Source organism: Brassica napus, chromosome C4, assembly GCF_020379485.1.
Source record: "Brassica napus cultivar Da-Ae chromosome C4, Da-Ae, whole genome shotgun sequence".
In the NCBI taxonomy this organism is placed as follows: Eukaryota; Viridiplantae; Streptophyta; class Magnoliopsida; order Brassicales; family Brassicaceae; genus Brassica; species Brassica napus.
In genome coordinates, this window is record NC_063447.1 from 60,758,061 (window position 1) to 60,776,376 (window position 18,316).

At 39.1% G+C, this 18,316-nt stretch overlaps 2 protein-coding genes across 2 annotated transcripts; both read right to left on the reverse strand.

The window, feature by feature from the left end:
* Positions 1 to 2,263: 2,263 nt before the first annotated feature.
* On the reverse strand, positions 2,264 to 5,590 carry LOC106395311 (calcium-dependent protein kinase 14-like). Its single transcript, XM_013835812.3, has 8 exons — positions 4,527 to 5,590; positions 4,191 to 4,314; positions 3,974 to 4,117; positions 3,728 to 3,880; positions 3,532 to 3,647; positions 3,300 to 3,467; positions 2,994 to 3,224; positions 2,264 to 2,911 (listed from the first exon to the last, which is right to left on the reverse strand). Exons 1-8 carry the CDS (start codon positions 5,028 to 5,030, stop codon positions 2,756 to 2,758), a joined length of 1,596 nt encoding a protein of 531 aa, XP_013691266.1. The 5' UTR covers positions 5,031 to 5,590; the 3' UTR covers positions 2,264 to 2,755.
* Positions 5,591 to 12,993: 7,403 nt separating this feature from the next.
* On the reverse strand, positions 12,994 to 14,902 carry LOC106391682 (cytochrome P450 83A1-like). The gene is made up of 2 exons (XM_013832383.3): positions 13,868 to 14,902; positions 12,994 to 13,746 (listed from the first exon to the last, which is right to left on the reverse strand). The coding sequence occupies exons 1-2, from the start codon at positions 14,753 to 14,755 to the stop codon at positions 13,126 to 13,128; spliced, it is 1,509 nt and encodes a 502-aa protein (XP_013687837.1). The 5' UTR covers positions 14,756 to 14,902; the 3' UTR covers positions 12,994 to 13,125.
* Between the last annotated feature and the right edge of the window lie 3,414 nt (positions 14,903 to 18,316).

An 18,316-nucleotide genomic window follows, 5' to 3' on the forward strand; every position in this document is an offset into this window, starting at 1 on the left:
CCAAGAACACGTATGACTACTTTTTAAAGGGTAGACATGGAAGTAAAGCTTACAAGCAACTTTCATTGGTGCGGGCTGCACAAAGAAAATCAGAGAAACTCCCTAAAGCTCAAAGCCAGAAGCAGCAGCAGCTCAAAGTTGACAAAGTCTGTGAAGCAGTTGACAAGGTTAGTGTGCTAAAACGTATAAGAAATTGTACTCATTGCGTAAACAATTGAACTTTTAAAATACACACAATTTCAGAGTAAGTTTGAGAAGAAGGAGCAAGCGGGACATCAAGTTCAAAGTAGTGAGCACATGGAGCAAGCTGAATCACTTCTTCCAATTCAAGATGAAGTTGAACTTCCAAAACCAACTGAAGTTCAGAGTAATACTGAGCAGGAGCAAGATGGAGATCAAGTGCAGAGTAGTGAGCAGGAAGAGCAAGCTGAATCACTTCTTCCAATTCAAGATGAAGTTGAACTTCCAAAACCAACTGAAGTTCAGAGTAATACTGAGCAGAAGGAGCAAGATGGATATCAAGTTCAGAGTAGTGATCAGAAAGAGCAAGCTGAATCACTTCTTCCAATTCAAGATGAAGTTGAACTTCCAAAATCAACTGAAGCTCAGAGGAGCAGAAGGAGCAAGCTCACAGTGAATCAGTTCTTCCAATTTTGATGCAGGTTAGACTGTTAGAGGTGGTTATTTAATATATAATAAGTTTTTTGCATACACAATATTAGTGAGTAATGTGAAATGTTTTCTGTGACAGCTTATTAATTCTCAGAAGGAGATTTTGGAAGCTATTACATCTCAGAATAAAATGTTGGAATCTGTAATGAACTTGCAAACTGAGATAGCAACGAAGGATGATCTAGAATCTCTTGAGAGAGACTTAGAGAGAAGACTTGAAGCTATTGGTGAAGACATAACACTCCAAGTGGCAAATGGTATTCAAGAAATTTTAACCTCTGCTAGTAAAACATCAGTCGATAAATTTGAAAAAGCTGTTACTTCAAAGGTTAACATCAGTCGATGAATTGGTGCTCAAAAAGAACATCGTATCATCCGCCAAGAATAACACTCCAATCTATGATTTTTTATTAGAGATACATGGGCCGTAAGATATGTATCTTACGGACCAAGACTGTAAAGCCCGTGAAACCCATGAAGATCCTCAAAACTAAAAGGAAAGACTTGAAGAACAAGTTACTCTCAATATATTCTAGCATATTTACATTAAGTGTTTAGGAAAATTAACATTATCTAGTGTTAACATTATGTTAACGTTACCACTATATATATGCATATTGTATTCTCTTGTTAAACACAACACAATAATAATCATATTCTATTCTACTTTAGATGGTATCAGAGCATTCGATTCTTAGGGATCTAAAATAAAGCTTCCGCAAGTTTTAAGCTTTTGATCATGCTTATCATCGGTGGTGTTGACGATGAAAGAGATGATGGTGCCGAAGACGATCCAGATGATGATGAGGTGAAGCAACATAAGTTTGAGTTTGTGTTCACGTGATCAAGTTCCATAAAGTCAATGGGGTTTGTTGGATTTTAGTTTTATATTCCAGTGGTTTTTTTTCTTTTTTTTTGATTTTTTTTATTTGTCTGATTATTTCTTGGTTTTAGTCGGGTGAGTGCAAGAGAATACGAGGGTTTTAGTAATGCTAAGGGTTTATGATTTCACATGGGTTATTTTTGTTAGAGATTTTCTATAGTTTAGAATTTCTCAGAGTTTATGTCGTATTGTTTTCTCGGTTATAGTTTAACCATTACGGGGGAGTTCTAGTAGAACGCTTTAGGTCAAGTTGTTTAGTCCAAGTTATGGACCGTTCGAGTTAAGGACGATTGTTCGTGGAGTTGCAGTTGCGCCCACAGGATGTATTTCCATTGTCAAGCCCAAAGAAGAGCTGAAGTTTTCATCCCTCCTTGTCTAAGTTGAAGTTTATTCCCGAAGGAATCTACTGATTTGTTTCCCTCGACATAGTGTCCACGACATACGTGGTCTGCTTTGTGATTGCAGATTTGCGTGTTGCATCCCACGTTTGTCGTGCGGGGGAGTATTAGAGATACGTGGGCCGTAAGATATGTATCTTACGGACCAGGACTGTGAAGTCTGTGAAACCCATGAAAACCTTCAAGACTAAAAGGAAAGACTTGAAGAACAAGTTACTCTCAATATATTCTAGCATATTTACATTAAGTGTTTAGGAAAATTATCATTATCTAGTGTTAACATTATGTTAATGTTACCACTATATATATGCGTATTGTATTCTCTTATTAAACACAACACAATAATATATCATATTCTATTCTACTTTACATTTTTTTTACAATGTGAGAAATGTTATTCTTCGATTTAGTTGTTATTTTCATTGGATTGTTAAAATTGATCATTGAGTTTATGATTAACATAACAGAGGCTTGCTTAGTCTCACTGTTAACTATATCATATAACCTCTTGCCAAAGGCTAAGCAACAAGTTAATGAAAAAGTTATCCGGGAGTCTTTGCATTAACTTTGATATGTAATCCAACCATACTGGTTCGTATGGATTGTATTATATCATAGTAAACAATATGTCGGTTAAACCCCCAGAAAAGGTGTACGTTGTTTTAAAAAAAGAAAAGAAAACCTATATAATTGCATTATTTGTATATTTGTAATTTTGTATATTATATTCAGAGTACTCGTGAGCAGATTCAAGACAATCTTCTGAGAGTGAGAATAAGTATCCCTGCTTGGGATTCAAGCTCTATTTTGTATCTCCATGAGACTGCAAAGACCCATCTTGCATCAGTTTGTGACTAAGATTCTTGAACCGATCCCTCGAGTACTGCCTAGAAGCTTTTCTCCAATCCGTTCCCGTTTTCATCATCGTTGCAAACTCTTCATAGCTTATCCTTCCGTCCTGCACAAGTTACCGTTCATAAACCTTCAAGTTTCATATTATTTCTACAAAAAAGATTTACTCTCAGATGGGGTCTAATAACCTTATTGGTATCAACATCATAGATAATGGCTTCGACAACTTCTTCACTAGTAGTATCAAACTCATCTGCCAAAGCATCTCGTAACTCATCTATTTCAATATAACCACTCTTATCAAGATCAAAGAACTTAAAAGCTTTCTTTAAGTGCTCGTCGTTTCCCATCTTCCTGATGTGTACCGATATGGCAACAAACTCATTAACGTCTATATATCCATCTTTATCAACATCTCCCTGCATAATAACAAACATCATCTAAATATTCAAAACTTTCGAGTTGGTATTGAAAGTACTTGCTCAATAGCTTACCGCGCCCATCAAGATTTGAATGTCATCTTGAGGAACAACAATCCCGAGCTTTCGCAAGCCAAGTCTTAGCTCTTGAATGGTAATCTTTCCTCTGTTGCTAGTGTCCATTACTTGGAATCTTTCTATTATTCCTGATGCTTCTTCAACCGATAGATGCTCAGCAATAACCTAAAGATGGAACGTTACAAAACTATCTTAAGCTCTTTCAAGAAAATAGATTATTAGTACATACCCTGAGTGCCCTTTTCTTGAGCTTGTTCATAACTGTGAATTGCTTGAGCTTTGCTCTTACACTTTCACCCAATGATACATTGGAAGCATTCTTACCATCTTGAATCCATGGATGATCTGTAAACCAAGATGAAATATTGAGCCTTAACATTGTTATGAGAACGAGAAACAATTACATTTTCAAAACAAGATGTTACCAAGCACTTGTTGAGCTGTAAGACGACGCTTTGGGTCAGGATGAAGCATCCTCTTGATAAGATCTTTTGCATTTGAAGAAACTTTAGGCAAGGGGTCTCTTCTGAAATCAATCACAGATTTAAGAATTGCTTTTGCTACTCCATGATCGGTTTCTACAAACAAACAAGATACAACAAGCGTCATTACATTTTTTTGTATCATTCTACAAAACATGAAACGTAACAAGTGTTTTAATAAGACCAAACCTGCCCAAAAAGGTGGTACACCACATAGCAATATGTAAAGGATTACACCTGCGCTCCAGATATCAATCTCTGGTCCATAACTCTGCTTTAGTACCTCAGGAGCCATGTAGTATGGACTACCAACAATTTCGTTAAATTTCTCGCCTGCAAAGAAAAATACTTATGAGTTAAATAATGCCTATGATTCTTTGACCAAGCAACGAAGATGATACATTACCCGGTTTAAAGAAAATAGAGAGACCAAAATCAATCGCTTTCAAAGGTGCAGTTTCCTTTTTGTTTGCAAACAAGAAGTTCTCAGGTTTTAGGTCTCTATGCATTACTCCATGCTTATGACACATCTGTAACACACCATGGAAACAAAACACATTAGTCTCAGCATCTATTGTAATCATCAGCCAAGATCTCCAAAAAGTTTGAGTGCCTTCCAAGCAATGGCACATATCAATAATTAATGTCTAAGAATTGCACTTTGAGTGACTCCCAAGCAATGATCAACAATGTCCAAGCAGCCACAATATCAAATAAGATTCAGACATCAAATCAAACCAACCTGAACAACTTCCATAATTGTCTTAATAACCGAAGCTGCAGCTCTCTCCGTGTAATGCCCTCTAGCCACAATCCTATCAAAAAGCTCACCGCCACCACAAAGCTCCATAACCAAATGCACAGCCTTATCATCCTCATAAGTCTCTTTCAACGTGACGATATTTGGATGCTCAGGCATAACCCTCATGATCTCAGCTTCCCTCCTAACGTCGTCTATATCCACCGCCGTTCTGAGCTTCTTCTTTAATATGGATTTGCATGCAAAAACCTCTCCTGTCTCGTTGTCTGTGCATAGATACGTGACACCAAACTCACCTCGACCTAGCTCACGACCTAGGTTGTATCTCAGCTTGATATCAGGACCCGTTGGTTCCTTGAGGACAACAAGCTTATCTCCATCGTGACGGCGACCGTAATCGATTGAGAAAGGGTTTGCAATTTTGAAACCTTTCTTGTTCTTATCATTGCCTATCAACGTTCCTCCCGTTCCACAGCAGTTCCCCATTATACAATCAATGAACTCTTGTCCAAAACAAGAAAGGAGGAACAAGAACGTAAGGCGTTAATGCACAGAGAGATATGGAAGGAAGGTTTTAAAACAAAACAAACAAGAAAACATCCTTCCTTCCCTAGTCTCCCTGCATTGTCTTCTTATCTTGATTTCTGTTTTTTTTTTTGTTGCCTTCAGATATGTCTTCGTGTAATTATTTATTTTTAGGTCTCTTCTTCCGCAATGTCCAGGCACATCTGAAACATAACAGAAAAGAACGATTAGAGGATCACGATCATCTTCTTGTTTCATATGCGGAGAACATTATCAGAGAAAACAAAAGTTTACGTACATGATTTCTTTATATATATGAAATGTCATGTTTCGATTTTTTTTCTTGTCGAAAATTAACAAGTGTCATATGCAACTTCCGGTGAATTTTTTCAAAAAACAAATAAATAAAGAAAAGCCAGTGGTCTACAACGCTTTAACAAATTTCACTGGCTAAACTTTTTTTTTTTTTTTTTTGAGAAAGGGCTTTTCACTGGCTAAACATTTCCATTTAATAAAATAAGATATGTGTGGAATACTTGCGTTGAAGCAAACGGACCAAACCAATGTTTACAGCCTTGAATACAATTACTTTAAAGATACGATTATTTTCCAAAAGTTTCCATAGCCGAGTTGGCCTGTATCAGAAGTGTGGCATCTAGGACTGGAAGGTTTGAATATATATTTCCTATTTCAAACTACCCATTTTTCTTAATTATTTCTAAGATTTATTTACTGATTGGATCAAAATTATTTTTCCTTGTATCTCATAGAAAAAATCAAAACTATATGTAGGAGGCCGACCTAGAGGAGCCACTGCCAGTCTACCCGCACTGAAGAGGGTGGGGAACACTCGAGAAAGAAAAAGCAGACTTTTCCCGACAGAAACTTCTATTCATAGTCAAAAGTCTTGTTATTAAAATTATAAGATTTCCTGATATGGATTGGGGAATTGGCAAATGTTTAGGATTTCGTTTCCTTGTCTCGATGGCTTGATTTCGTGTCAATGACTGGGGCCCCTATTTTTTCTTTTCGTTTAATGATGTACTGGATGGGGTTTATGTTGGACCTAATTATTAGCGGCTCAAATAATATATGCCAAAATGTGAAAACGAAATAGGCCTATGGGTTCTTATAAAAAGCCTTGTTGGCTTTAATGAAATGAAGTTAACATCACACATTGGTTGGGAGAGTTGATTTTGAGGAGTATATATATGTCTTCATGACATGAGAGGTTAAGCAGCTCAGAGGAAGAGAGAGCTCCCCACGCGCGCGCCGCCGCCGCCGTCCGGCCGGCTCGGCGTGGTCTTGGTCTTGGTCTTGGTCTTGGTCTTGGTCTTCCGGTCCGATAATAATATTCTCTTTGGACCAAGTTAAGCTCAACGTTTTGCAATTTAATTCCCGAAAAACGACATGCATTTTATTTTAAACAACACGTAGTTCGTTTAAAAACAACACGCTGTCTCTCTTCTTGACGATAAGTTTAAACGAGAAAAGATCTTGCGGAGAAAGTTTCGTAACGCCTCGCCTCCGAGATCCTCGCGAGATTTCTGCCAACGTGCGCACGTGCGGCATTAGTTACGGAAAATGGCTCGTCTTCTCTTCTTTAAAAACTCGTCTCCTTCTTCATTTTTCTTTAAGTTTTTACGCAACAAAAAATCACCAGATCCCTCAACGTAAGTCTAGAGAGTGTTTCGTAGAGTTTATAGTTCGATAGGGCGATCACGAGTGAGGCGTGATTCGTCTGCCATGGTTGTATCCTGGGACTCTATATTCGTACAGTTCTGTCTCACTAACGGAGCGAATATTTTGAGTTAAGGAAAGAGATCATATCTCGACTCCATGTCTCTTTGCGAATACGATTTCTTATCGTTCTTGTATTCGTCTTTTACATTCGTTTATTTCCTTAACATCGCTTTTATTCTATCGTTTATGTCAGTCCGGTTTTCCGGCTTCTACAATCTTAACTCAAAATCGCTTTATGTTTAAAGCTTTAATCGGGTTGATAAACGATTAATAGAAACGGGTTTTGGAACCGTGTTTGCGATTTGCTTTCTAGCATTTCCGCGAAACATTTTGTTCTTATCTCACAACGATGTTTGCGATTAGCTATACGCTTATCCGCGAAACGTTTCTGCCTAAATGTGTTTGCGATTTGCCTTAGAGCACTTCCGCGAAACGTTTCTGGTTATTTCATTACGCTTTGCGGATTGCTTTCTAGCATTTTCGCAAAACGTTGATACATTCTTCAAACGTTATATACATGAATCGTTTCAGTAACCGTTTTCTTAAGCGAGTTTGTGAAACATTCTAAGTCTATAAAAATGGTTTCTGCGAACGCTTTTAAGCGAGTTTGCAAAACGTTTTTTCCAGACTTATATCGATATGATTTGGTTCAAATACCAAAAATGAACATCGATTTTAGACTATTATTTTCTTTAAAATAATATGTTATTTGTTGAATGGAGTACTAATCCGTTTTTTCATGTTTTCTCTACAGAAAAATGACAAACGATAACAACACCCCCATTGACACCACGGATGTCATTCAGACTCCACTCAACGCTGCAGCAACTGATGCAACTGGCGTGACAACCGCTGCAGCAACAACGAGCACTATCCTCCCTGCGGGAAATGCTGCTGATGAAACCACTCGCCGTAGCCTATTCGGTGCTGGTCTTTATCAGACGGGTTCAGGATCAGCAACTGCAAGTGGTCCGGTGGTAGTTCAAACTCCTCCGGTTGTACCTAGCTTGTTCACTCAAGGGCTGATGCCAGACAAGTTTGATGGCAAAGGCTTCAAAACGTGGCAGAAGAAGATGATGTTCTTCCTGACAACGATGAAACTGGAAAAGTTCATCCAGGAGGACAAGCCCCTGATTCCGTACGGGATTGATGATGTCCACAGTCTTGCAACAGTTGACATATGGGTGCATTCCGACTTCATCTGTAAAGGTTACATTTTGGGTCGTCTCATTGACCCATTGTACTGTGTCTACTGTGAGATCCCCACGGCGAAAGAGCTATGGAGATCACTGGACAAGAAGTACAGAGGTGAGGACGCTGGCTGCCAGAAGTATGTGGTCTCAAAGTTCCACGACTTCAAAATGGTGGATTCAAAACCCATCATGGATCAGGTGGAAGCGCTTCAGCTCATTTGCCATGAAATCGCTGCTGAAGGAATGTCCATCTGCGAGACATTCACAACTCTCAGCTTCATTGAAAAGCTTCCTCCAAGCTATGCGGATTTCAAGAACTACTTGAAGCACAAGAAGAAGAAGATGGGGCTCGAGGAGCTCATCATGAGGCTTCAGATGGAATCCAGAAACCGAATTGCTGACAAGGTCACTGCTAAGGAGCACAGTGTCAACATGGCTGAGCACAAAGGCAAAGGAAAGGCACACACCCATTCTCCTGCCAAGCCTTCCAAAACTGCTGCAGCCCTGAAGGCTTCTGGAAAAAACTTCAAGAACAAAAGCATTGAAATCAATGCGAATGCGAATGTGGAGAAGTTCAGGGGGAAATGTCACCACTGCCACAAAGTGGGGCACAAGACTGTTGAGTGTCGCAAAAAGATCAAGGATGAGAAGGCTCAGGCAAATCTCACAGAGGAGGATCTCGTTGCTGTGGTGACTGAAGCCAACATGATTGAAAGCAACAACCCCAAGGAATGGTGGTATGACACTGGTGCAACCACCCACATTTGCACCGATAGGGCGATGTTCAGCACCTATCAGAAAAGCATGACTGAGGAGAAGCTCAAGATGGGAAACACTGCAGTCTCCAAGATTGAAGGACGCGGCAATGTGATTTTGAAGATGACATCTGGACATGAGGTCACTCTGACGAATGTGAAGCATGTGCCTGACATGAGGAAGAACCTGGTCTCGGGAACCTTGCTCAGCAAGAATGGATTCGCCACAAATTTTGAGGCGGACAAGCTCGTGATTAGGAAAAATGGGATGTATTTGGGAAGAGGGTATGTTAAGGGTGGACTTGTCAAGTTGAATGTAATGACAGTCCCTCCGAAAGTTGTAGCTTCAAAAGTTTCAATGAATAAGAAAGAGCCAGTTGCTTATTTGGTTGAGTCTTTTAATATATGGCATGAAAGATTAGGCCATGTAAACTACAAATCTATACAAAGATTAATGAATTTAAATCTAATTCCTAAATGCAAAACAAGTAAACAAAAATGTGAAGTATGCGTACAGGCTAAGCTCACGAAAACGCCATCACCTCGTGTTGAAAGAACTAATAAACCTCTAGATTTAATTCACACAGATTTATGTGATTTAAAATACTTACAAACTAGAGGTGGTAAAAAGTACTTTGTGACCTTCATAGATGACTGCACAAAATATTGTTATGTATATTTATTACATAGCAAAGACGAAACCTTAGAAAAATTTAAAGAATTTAAACTCGAGGTAAAATCAGCTTAAAACAACTATTAAAGTAGTTAGAAGCGACAGAGGAGGCGAGTATGATGGTCCATTCAATGCATTCTGTAAAGAACATGGAATAATCCATCAAACTACAGCTCCTTACTCACCAGAATCTAACGGAGTTGCTGAACGCAAAAATCGAACTCTAAAAGAGATGATGAATGCAATGTTGCAGGAATCTGGGTTACCCCAGAACATGTGGGGGGAAGCATTGCTTACCACTAATTAAAGTGTGGGGGTGCCTAGCAAAAGTTGCAGTACCACCACCAAAGAAGGTCACTGTTGGACCTAAAACAGTGGATTGCATCTTCATCGGATATGCACATAACAGTAATGCTTATCGATTTCTGGTACATAAATCTGAAATATCAGACATTCATGAAAATACAGTCATGGAATCAAGCAATGCATCTTTCTTCGAAAATATTTTTCCATATAAGGAAAAACAAGGTTCAAAACGAACTCGAGAAGAAAGAGACAATGACAAAAACTCAGAAACTGAGACAAACGTCGAGATTTCTATAAATGATATTTCAGAAAATGAAGAAAAAGATGAACCTCGAAGGAGCAAAAGAGCTCGAAAAGAAAAATCTTTTGGAGAAGATTTCCTAATGGCATTTTTAGTAGAAAATGTTCCAAAAACTTTGGCAGAAGCCATGGCTTCACCAGAAGCTCCATTCTGGAACGAAGCGGTCAGGAGTGAATTTGATTCGATCATGCAAAATTATACTTATTACATAACAGATTTACCACCTGGCTGCAAAGCATTAGGGAATAAATGGATAATGACACGAAAACCTGGTGGAAAATACAAGTCCAGGCTTGTAGTTCAAGGATTCCGACAAAAGGAAGGCCTTGACTATTTTGATACATATTCTCCAGTGACGAGAATAACATCAATAAGACTGATGATAGCAATCGCAGCCTTAAGAGACCTAGAAATCCATCAAATGGATGTAAAAACTGTTTTTTTAAATGGTGATTTAGAAGAGGAAATTTACATGAAACAACCTGAAGGTTTTGTCATTCCCGGACAGGAAGACAAAGTATGTCGACTTGTAAAGTCACTTTATGGGCTTAAACAAGCTCCTAAACAATGGCACGAAAAATTTGACAATACAATGATGTCAAATGGTTTCAAAATAAATGAATGTGACAAATGCATATACTACAAAACTACCAAAAATGCGTATGTTTTGCTATGTCTATATGTAGATGATATGCTCATTATTGGAAGCAATAAAGACATTATCAATCAAACAAAGAACATGCTCAAAGGGACATTTGAGATGAAAGACTTGGGATTAGTAGATGTAATTCTCGGGGTTAAAGTCACAAGAAATTCAAACGGAGTTATCTTAACCCAATCTCATTATGCTGAAACAATATTAGAGAGATTTGAAAAGTACTCTAAGAGTACGGCAAAAACTCCGTTAGATCCCCAAATGCACTTGACAAAGAATTCAGGTGAAGCGGTTTCACAAAACGAGTATGCACGTGTGATTGGAAGTCTCATGTACTTGACCAATTGTACTAGACCAGATCTAGCGCATGCAGTAAACGTACTTAGTCGATATACAAGTAATCCAGGTCATACACACTGGAAAGCTATAACGAGGGTACTCAATTACTTGCGCTACACCAAAGATTTTGGGCTTCACTATGGTAAAGAACCAGCAGTTTTAGAAGGATACAGTGATGCTAACTGGATATCAGATTCCAAAAACTCAAAATCCACGAGCGGATATGTCTTTACACTAGGAGGAGCAGCAATATCATGGAAATCTACCAAACAAACAGTGTTAGCCAGATCTACCATGGAATCTGAGTTCATAGCCTTAGACAAAGCAGCAGAAGAAGCTGAATGGCTTAGAATTTTTTTGGAAGATATTCCTATGTGGGAGAAACCTGTGCCAGCCATACGCATACATTGTGATAGTCAATCAGCAATAGCTCGGGCTCAAAATAATCTCTACAATGGTAAATCTCGTCACATCAGAAGACGACATAAAACCATTAGACAACTTATCTCAACTGGTGTAATCACAGTAGACTACATCAAATCGGCTGACAACCTAGCGGATCCATTTACTAAAGGTTTGCCACGAGATGTTGTTGCTAAATCATCAAAAGGAATGGGTTTAAAGCCTATAACGAATGAGGATGCGTGATTGCAACCCTACCTATCATGACTGGAGATCCCAAGACGTAGGTTCAAAGGGAAAACAAAATCAAGCAGAATCTAACCAAAGCACTTGAGACAAGGTAGTCTCTTCCCAGCTCCTAAGATGAGAAAAGTGCTAACAAATGTGTAAAGGATAAGCATAAGCTTTTAATGATTCCATAGCTTCTAAGCGAAGTATTACTCAATACTTTTCATGGTCAATCACCTAATGAGTGTGAAATGGGGCCGTTTCTAGGAGAATGAATGCAAGGCTATATTCTCTAAGTTCACTCATGAAAACCAGGAAAGTTCAGGGCCACAATGAACACAATAGAGAACTAAGTTCTACGAGAAAATGAAGCTGCGTTATGCCTGTTGTCTCGGTCTACATAAAACACCGGTTGGTTCAAGACATCATGTTCACCTTCTGGTAAAGTAAACCCGACAGATATTAACTATGAGTGGTTCAAGGCTTAAAAATGCCACCAACTCAAACACAGTGAATTTTTTGCAAACACTCTCGATAAGTTTGTCTAGTATAGTAAAGATTAGAATAAGTATAGTTTTTAGAGTCTATCGAGTCTGCATATGTTTTAGAAGAGTCATTTCTATTCATGTGGGGGATTGTTGGGCCTAATTATTAGCCTAATGGCTCAAATAATATATGGCAAAATGTGAAAACGAAATGGGCCTATGGGTTCTTATAAAAAGCCTTGTTGACTTTAATGAAATGAAGTTAACAACATCCCACATTGGTTGGGAGAGTTGATTTTGAGGAGTATATATATGTCTTCATGACATGAGAGGTTAAACAGCTCAGAGGAAGAGAGAGCTCCCCACGCGCGCGCCGCCGCCGCCGTCCGGCTCGGCTCGGCTCGGCGTGGGCTTGGGCTTGGGCGTGGGCGTGGGCTTGGGCTTGGGCTTGGGCTTGGGCTTGGATCTTGGGTCCTCCTTCATTTTTCTTTAAGTTTTTACTCAACAAAAAATCACCAAATCCCTCAACGTAAGTCTAGAGAGTGTTTCGTAGAGTTTATAGTTCGATAGGGCGATCACGAGTGAGGCGTGATTCGTCTGCCATGGTTGTATTCTGGGACTCTATATTCGTACAGTCTCGTCTCACTAACAGAGCGAATATTTTGAGTTAAGGAAAGAGATCATATCTCGACTCCATGTCTCTTTGCGAATACGATTTCTTATCGTTCTTGTATTCGTCTTTTACATTCGTTTATTTCCTTAACAACGATTTTATTCTATCGTTTATGTCAATCCGGTTTTCCGGCTTCTACAGTTTATTTTGTAACAGCGATACAACTTCATATTTAGTAGCAAATAAATTGATGATATATGTAGCATACGGATGATATGTTCGACCTTACAAAGATATAACATAGTGATGATAGTTTTATTTGAAAAAAAAAAAGATGACAGATTTATTTGACCTTACAAATTGTCACACGTTCACTTTCTCGGGGACAAGCATGAGATGCTCGGCCTTGTGCATAGCGAGCCCAGTCATGACATCCATGTTGATCTCATCTGGTTTCATTCCATTAGGAAGTTTGAAGTCGAATTTATAGAGAAGATTCGCATAAGGAACCTCAAGCATAGCTGAACCAAGACGCATTCCCGGGCACATTCTCCGGCCCGACCCGAACGGTATAAACTCGTAGTCCGTGCCTTTGAAGTCAACGTCCTTCTCAAAAAACCTCTCGGGCCTGAACTCGTCAGCGTTTGGTCCCCACTCCTTCTCGTCACGTGACACGGCCCATGCATTGACGTTTACCGTGGTCCCCGCGGGTATGTCGTAGCCAGCGATCTTGGTGTTTTGACTGCAACGGCGAGGGACAAGGAGAGGAATCACCGGTTCGATCCTTAGCGTCTCTTTAACTAAGGCTCTGAAGTAAGGAAGGTTCTTGACGTCGTCTTCAGTGACGAACGTTAACCCCCTCTCTCTCATATACTCTCTCACTTCTGCTTGAGCTTTCTTCATCACATGAGGGTACTTCATTAGATAAGTCATTCCCCACACAACCGCCGCAGCTGCCGTGTCCGTTCCCGCAACTACAATATCCTTTTGAACCACAAGCCAAAACAGATAGCAACAAAAAAAAAAAAAAAAACACACAAGAAAATGATTGCTTGTGACGCAAGAAACCTATATGAAAAGAGTTTTTTTTTTTTTTAATTTGTACCAGGACCACGGCTTTGACATTCTCTAGAGTGAACTTGGAGGCGAAAGGTTGATCTCTGTAGATCTCCATCAAGAGGTCAATCATGCTCTCGGTTTCAGGCTTGACACTATAGGGATCAAGTGTTTCATCGACAATCTCTTGCAGGTAAGTGTCTTGTCTTTCGAAACATTCTTTCATATAAGCGGTGATCCTTGTCAAATCGTCAAGAACGTAGCCAGTAAAAGGGAAAAAATCAGAGAAAAAAATCTTCCCGAAAACGCTTTGACTCCCATAAAGAATCTTGATGAACCTTTTCATCTCTTCCCCATCTTCATTGTACTTCTTACCGAACGCTTGTCTACATACAACGGAGTTGGTGAATGTCAACATAAGCTCGCTTATATCGACCGCTTTGGAGTTATCAGCGGCCATACCGACCTTATCCATCATCCTCCTAGCCTCCTCCTCCCTCACGTGCTTAAAGGTGGCCACACGTGTGGGTGAGAACAAGTGGTTCATCCCCATCTTCCTTATGTCCCGGTAATACGGTGTGTAATGATGAAATGCCATGTCACGTCGGCCATAGGACATGAACTCCTGGCCACGGTGGAGAGGCCGGTCCGAAAAGTTGACGTCTTGCGTCTTGAGAAGCTCTTTGGTTAGTTCAGCAGAAGATATCACCACCATTGTTTTACTTCCTATCTTGTATGAAAAGATTGGTCCGTATTTTTTGGCCCATCCATAGAAGAACTGTTGTGGGTTAAGGTTCTGAAGCTGGTGGAGGTTTCCGATTACCGGAAGTGCCTTTGGGCCCGGAGGTAGCTTGTACCGTTTGGTTTTGGTTCTTTGGAAGAGGAAGAAGAGGAGAACTGCAGCGATAGTCACCACGCCGATGATGGCATCTTCCATTTTTGGTTGTTACAACTTTTGAGTGTTGTAGTTTTTAGACTAATGATTGCGTTTACATATATATTTATAGATTACGTTTTTCTTCTTCTTAACCGAACCAAATACTATAACCAAAATAAACCAGCTAATATTTACAATCAAATGTTTAGCCTACTTTTTTTTTCACTGGATGTTTACCCTACTTTACTTACCAAAGCTCACGTGTTGAAATGAGAAAACACCTCACCTACCCAACGACGGTATATCCTTTTGCAATTTACGCAAAATCTTTATTTTATTCGTTCATTGAGTAGCCTAAACGAACCCGGACAGAACATATATGACCTACACGTTCTAATTTTATATTGTAGCACTTGTCGACAAAGAAAGAAAAACAAATTATCTAACAAACTTCGTCATACCTTGAACACTGAGCTTGGGTGGCTTTACTCACCTCTAAGCGTCAAAGCACAGGAAAATGCTTCACAAACGCTTAAGTGCTGATACACAGCTTGGACGTTACTAATATTCTCCATGCACCAAGATAATATTGATCATATGCAAGCATTTAGTATATTGGTTTACTAAACTATTAACGTAAGTCAACAGCAAATTACAGTAAGATAGAAAGGATCATTCATCATTTCAACATTAGCCAAAGTTACGCAATAAATAAACCCCTTCATATATTTTATATACACTACAAGAAAACGTGCCCATAACAACGAACATTTACGACGAAAATATATCGTCGTAAATTTACATGGTGTTTACAACGCAGTTACGAGGAATCCAACTTTCGTCGTAAACGCCATGTAAATTTACGACGAATAGTGTTCGTCGTAAACTCCATGTAAGTTTACGACAAATATACGTGGAATGAGAAATACGTCGTAATCAATACATCGACATTACAACGAAACATGTTACCGTTATATTTAGGTGAAAACGTGTATTCAATGTGCTTTAACTTACCTAATTTCGTCGTAAAGTCGTTGTAAATATTATGTTAAAACCATGTAAAATCCATGTAAAATATTCTTTGTAAAATCGTTGTTATATTTCAACTACCCAACTCGAAAATTTCTCTATATATATGTCATTTCCCACAACTCTCTTCCTCACAACACACAAACGGAAAAAAAAATCCGAAAAAAAAGATTTCAAAAAAAAATCTAAGAAAAAAATGGCCGGTGGCGATTGTATTTACGAGTTACGAAGTTGGATGTATTTGCACAAAGATTTCGACGGGAGGGTGACGAATGCATTTCTGAGCGGGCTAGAGACATTCATGCACCAGGCGGGCTGTACACCGATCACACAGGAAAGCGGTAAGATGTTCTGTCCCTGTCGGAAATACAAGAATTCAAAATTTGCACGTAGTGAAACTGTATGGAAGCATTTAGTAAACAGAGGATTTACACCACAGTACTACATTTGGTATCAACATGGAGAGGGTTAAGGGGGAAATGAAGCTAGTAGTAGTAATAATAATTTTGAGGATGGTCATCATAGTGAAGAACCGAATCATTTGCATAATGAATATAATTATCATCAAGATCATGAGCAGACGGTAGATCATGATAGGGTTCAAGATATGATTAGTGATGCATTTTTAGAAACAACTACAACAATAGCTGATGGAACTGAAAATGTAGAAGAACCTAATTTGGATGCAAAAAGGTTTTATGAAATGCTAGATGCTGCAAATCAACCAATCTACACTGGTTGTAGAGAAGGTCTCTCTAAATTGTCTCTAGCAGCTAGGATGATGAATATTAAAACGGATCATAATTTACCTGAGAATTGCATGGATGCATGGGCGGAGTTGTTTAAAGAGTATTTGCCAGAAGACAACGTGTTTGCTGAATCTTATTATGAGATTCAGAAATTGGTTTATAGTCTTGGGTTACCTTCGGAGATGATTGATGTTTGCATCGACAACTGCATGATCTACTGGAAAGAAGATGACAAGTTAGAAGAGTGTCGATTCTGCAAAAATGGTCTCTTGATGTTTTTCTTCAATCGTTGATAGAAGAGCTAAAGTAATTGTGGTCAGAAGGGGTGAGGACGTACGATTGTTCCTTGAAAAACAATTTTACGATGCGAGCAGTTCTGCTGTGGACGATAAGTGATTTCCCTGCTTATGGGATGTTGTCTGGCTGGACAACACATGAAAGATTATCTTGTCCATATTGTCTTGGATTGACGGATGCTTTTCAACTGAAGAATGGTAGGAAGAGTTGTTGGTTTGATAGCCATCGTCGCTTTCTTCCACTTGCCCATCCGTACAAAAGAAATAAGACATTGTTTCGGCCCAAAAAAATTGTCAGAGACGGTCCTCCTCCATATCTCACCAGCCAGCAGATCGAAGCAGACATTGATTATTACGGAGCTTAGGAAACAGTTAAAGTTGGAGGAAATTGGCATGTTCCTGGAAATATGTCTGATGGGTATGGTGTGTCTCACAATTGGCATAAGAAGAGTATATTTCGGGAGCTACCATATTGGAAGGATCTTCTCTTACGCCACAATCTGGATGTCATGCATATTGAGAAGAACTTTTTTGAGAACATCATGAATACATTACTTAACGTCCCTGGGAAGACAAAAGATAACAAAAAGTCAAGGATGGACTTACCTGATATTTGCTCAAGAAGTGAGTTACATATCAAGAGCAATGGAAACGTTCCTGTTCCCATCTTCCGGTTGTCATCAGAAGCCAAAACAACCTTCTTTGACTGGGTTGCATCAGAAGTTAAGTTTCCTGATGGTTATGTTTCAAATCTGTCAAGATGTGTTGAACGAGGTCAAAAGTTCTCCGGAATGAAGAGTCATGATTGTCATGTGTTTATGCAACGACTACTTCCATTTTCTTTTGTCGAGCTCCTTCCAGCAAATGTCCATGAAGCACTTGCAGGTAATTATAATTTTATAATATATATACATATGTTATGAAATGTTATTAATTTGATTACTTTTACAATATACAGCCATCGGCGCTTTTTTCAGAGATCTTAGCACACGTACGTTCAAGGAAGAAGTCATCGAACAACTTCATCATAACATTCCGATCATATTGTGCAACCTGGAGAAGATATTTCCTCCTTCATTTTTTAACGTCATGGAGCATCTAGTTGTCCACCTACCGTATGAAGCATTGCTTCGTGGACCTGTTCACAACGGATGGATGTATCCGTATGAGCGATAGATGAAACATTTGAAGGGGAAAGCAAGAAATCTTGCAAAGGTGGAAGGTTCAATAGTTGCGGGGAGTTTGACAGCCGAAACATCAAACTTCACATCATACTACTTTGCTCCAACTGTTCGTACGAGAAAAAAGAGTTCCTAGAAGATATGATGATGGTGGAGTACCGACATCATATCCAATTGATGGTGTTCCTGACATTTTCTGCGAAATTGCACGGTTTGGTGGTAAAACGAAAGAAGTATGGTGGTCATGTGAAGAGGATAAACATAGTGCCCACACTTATATTCTGCTTAACTACGAGGATGCAGTGACCCGTTACTTTGAAAGGTAAATATTTTTGTGAATGTTAATTATATGAATTGAAGTTAATT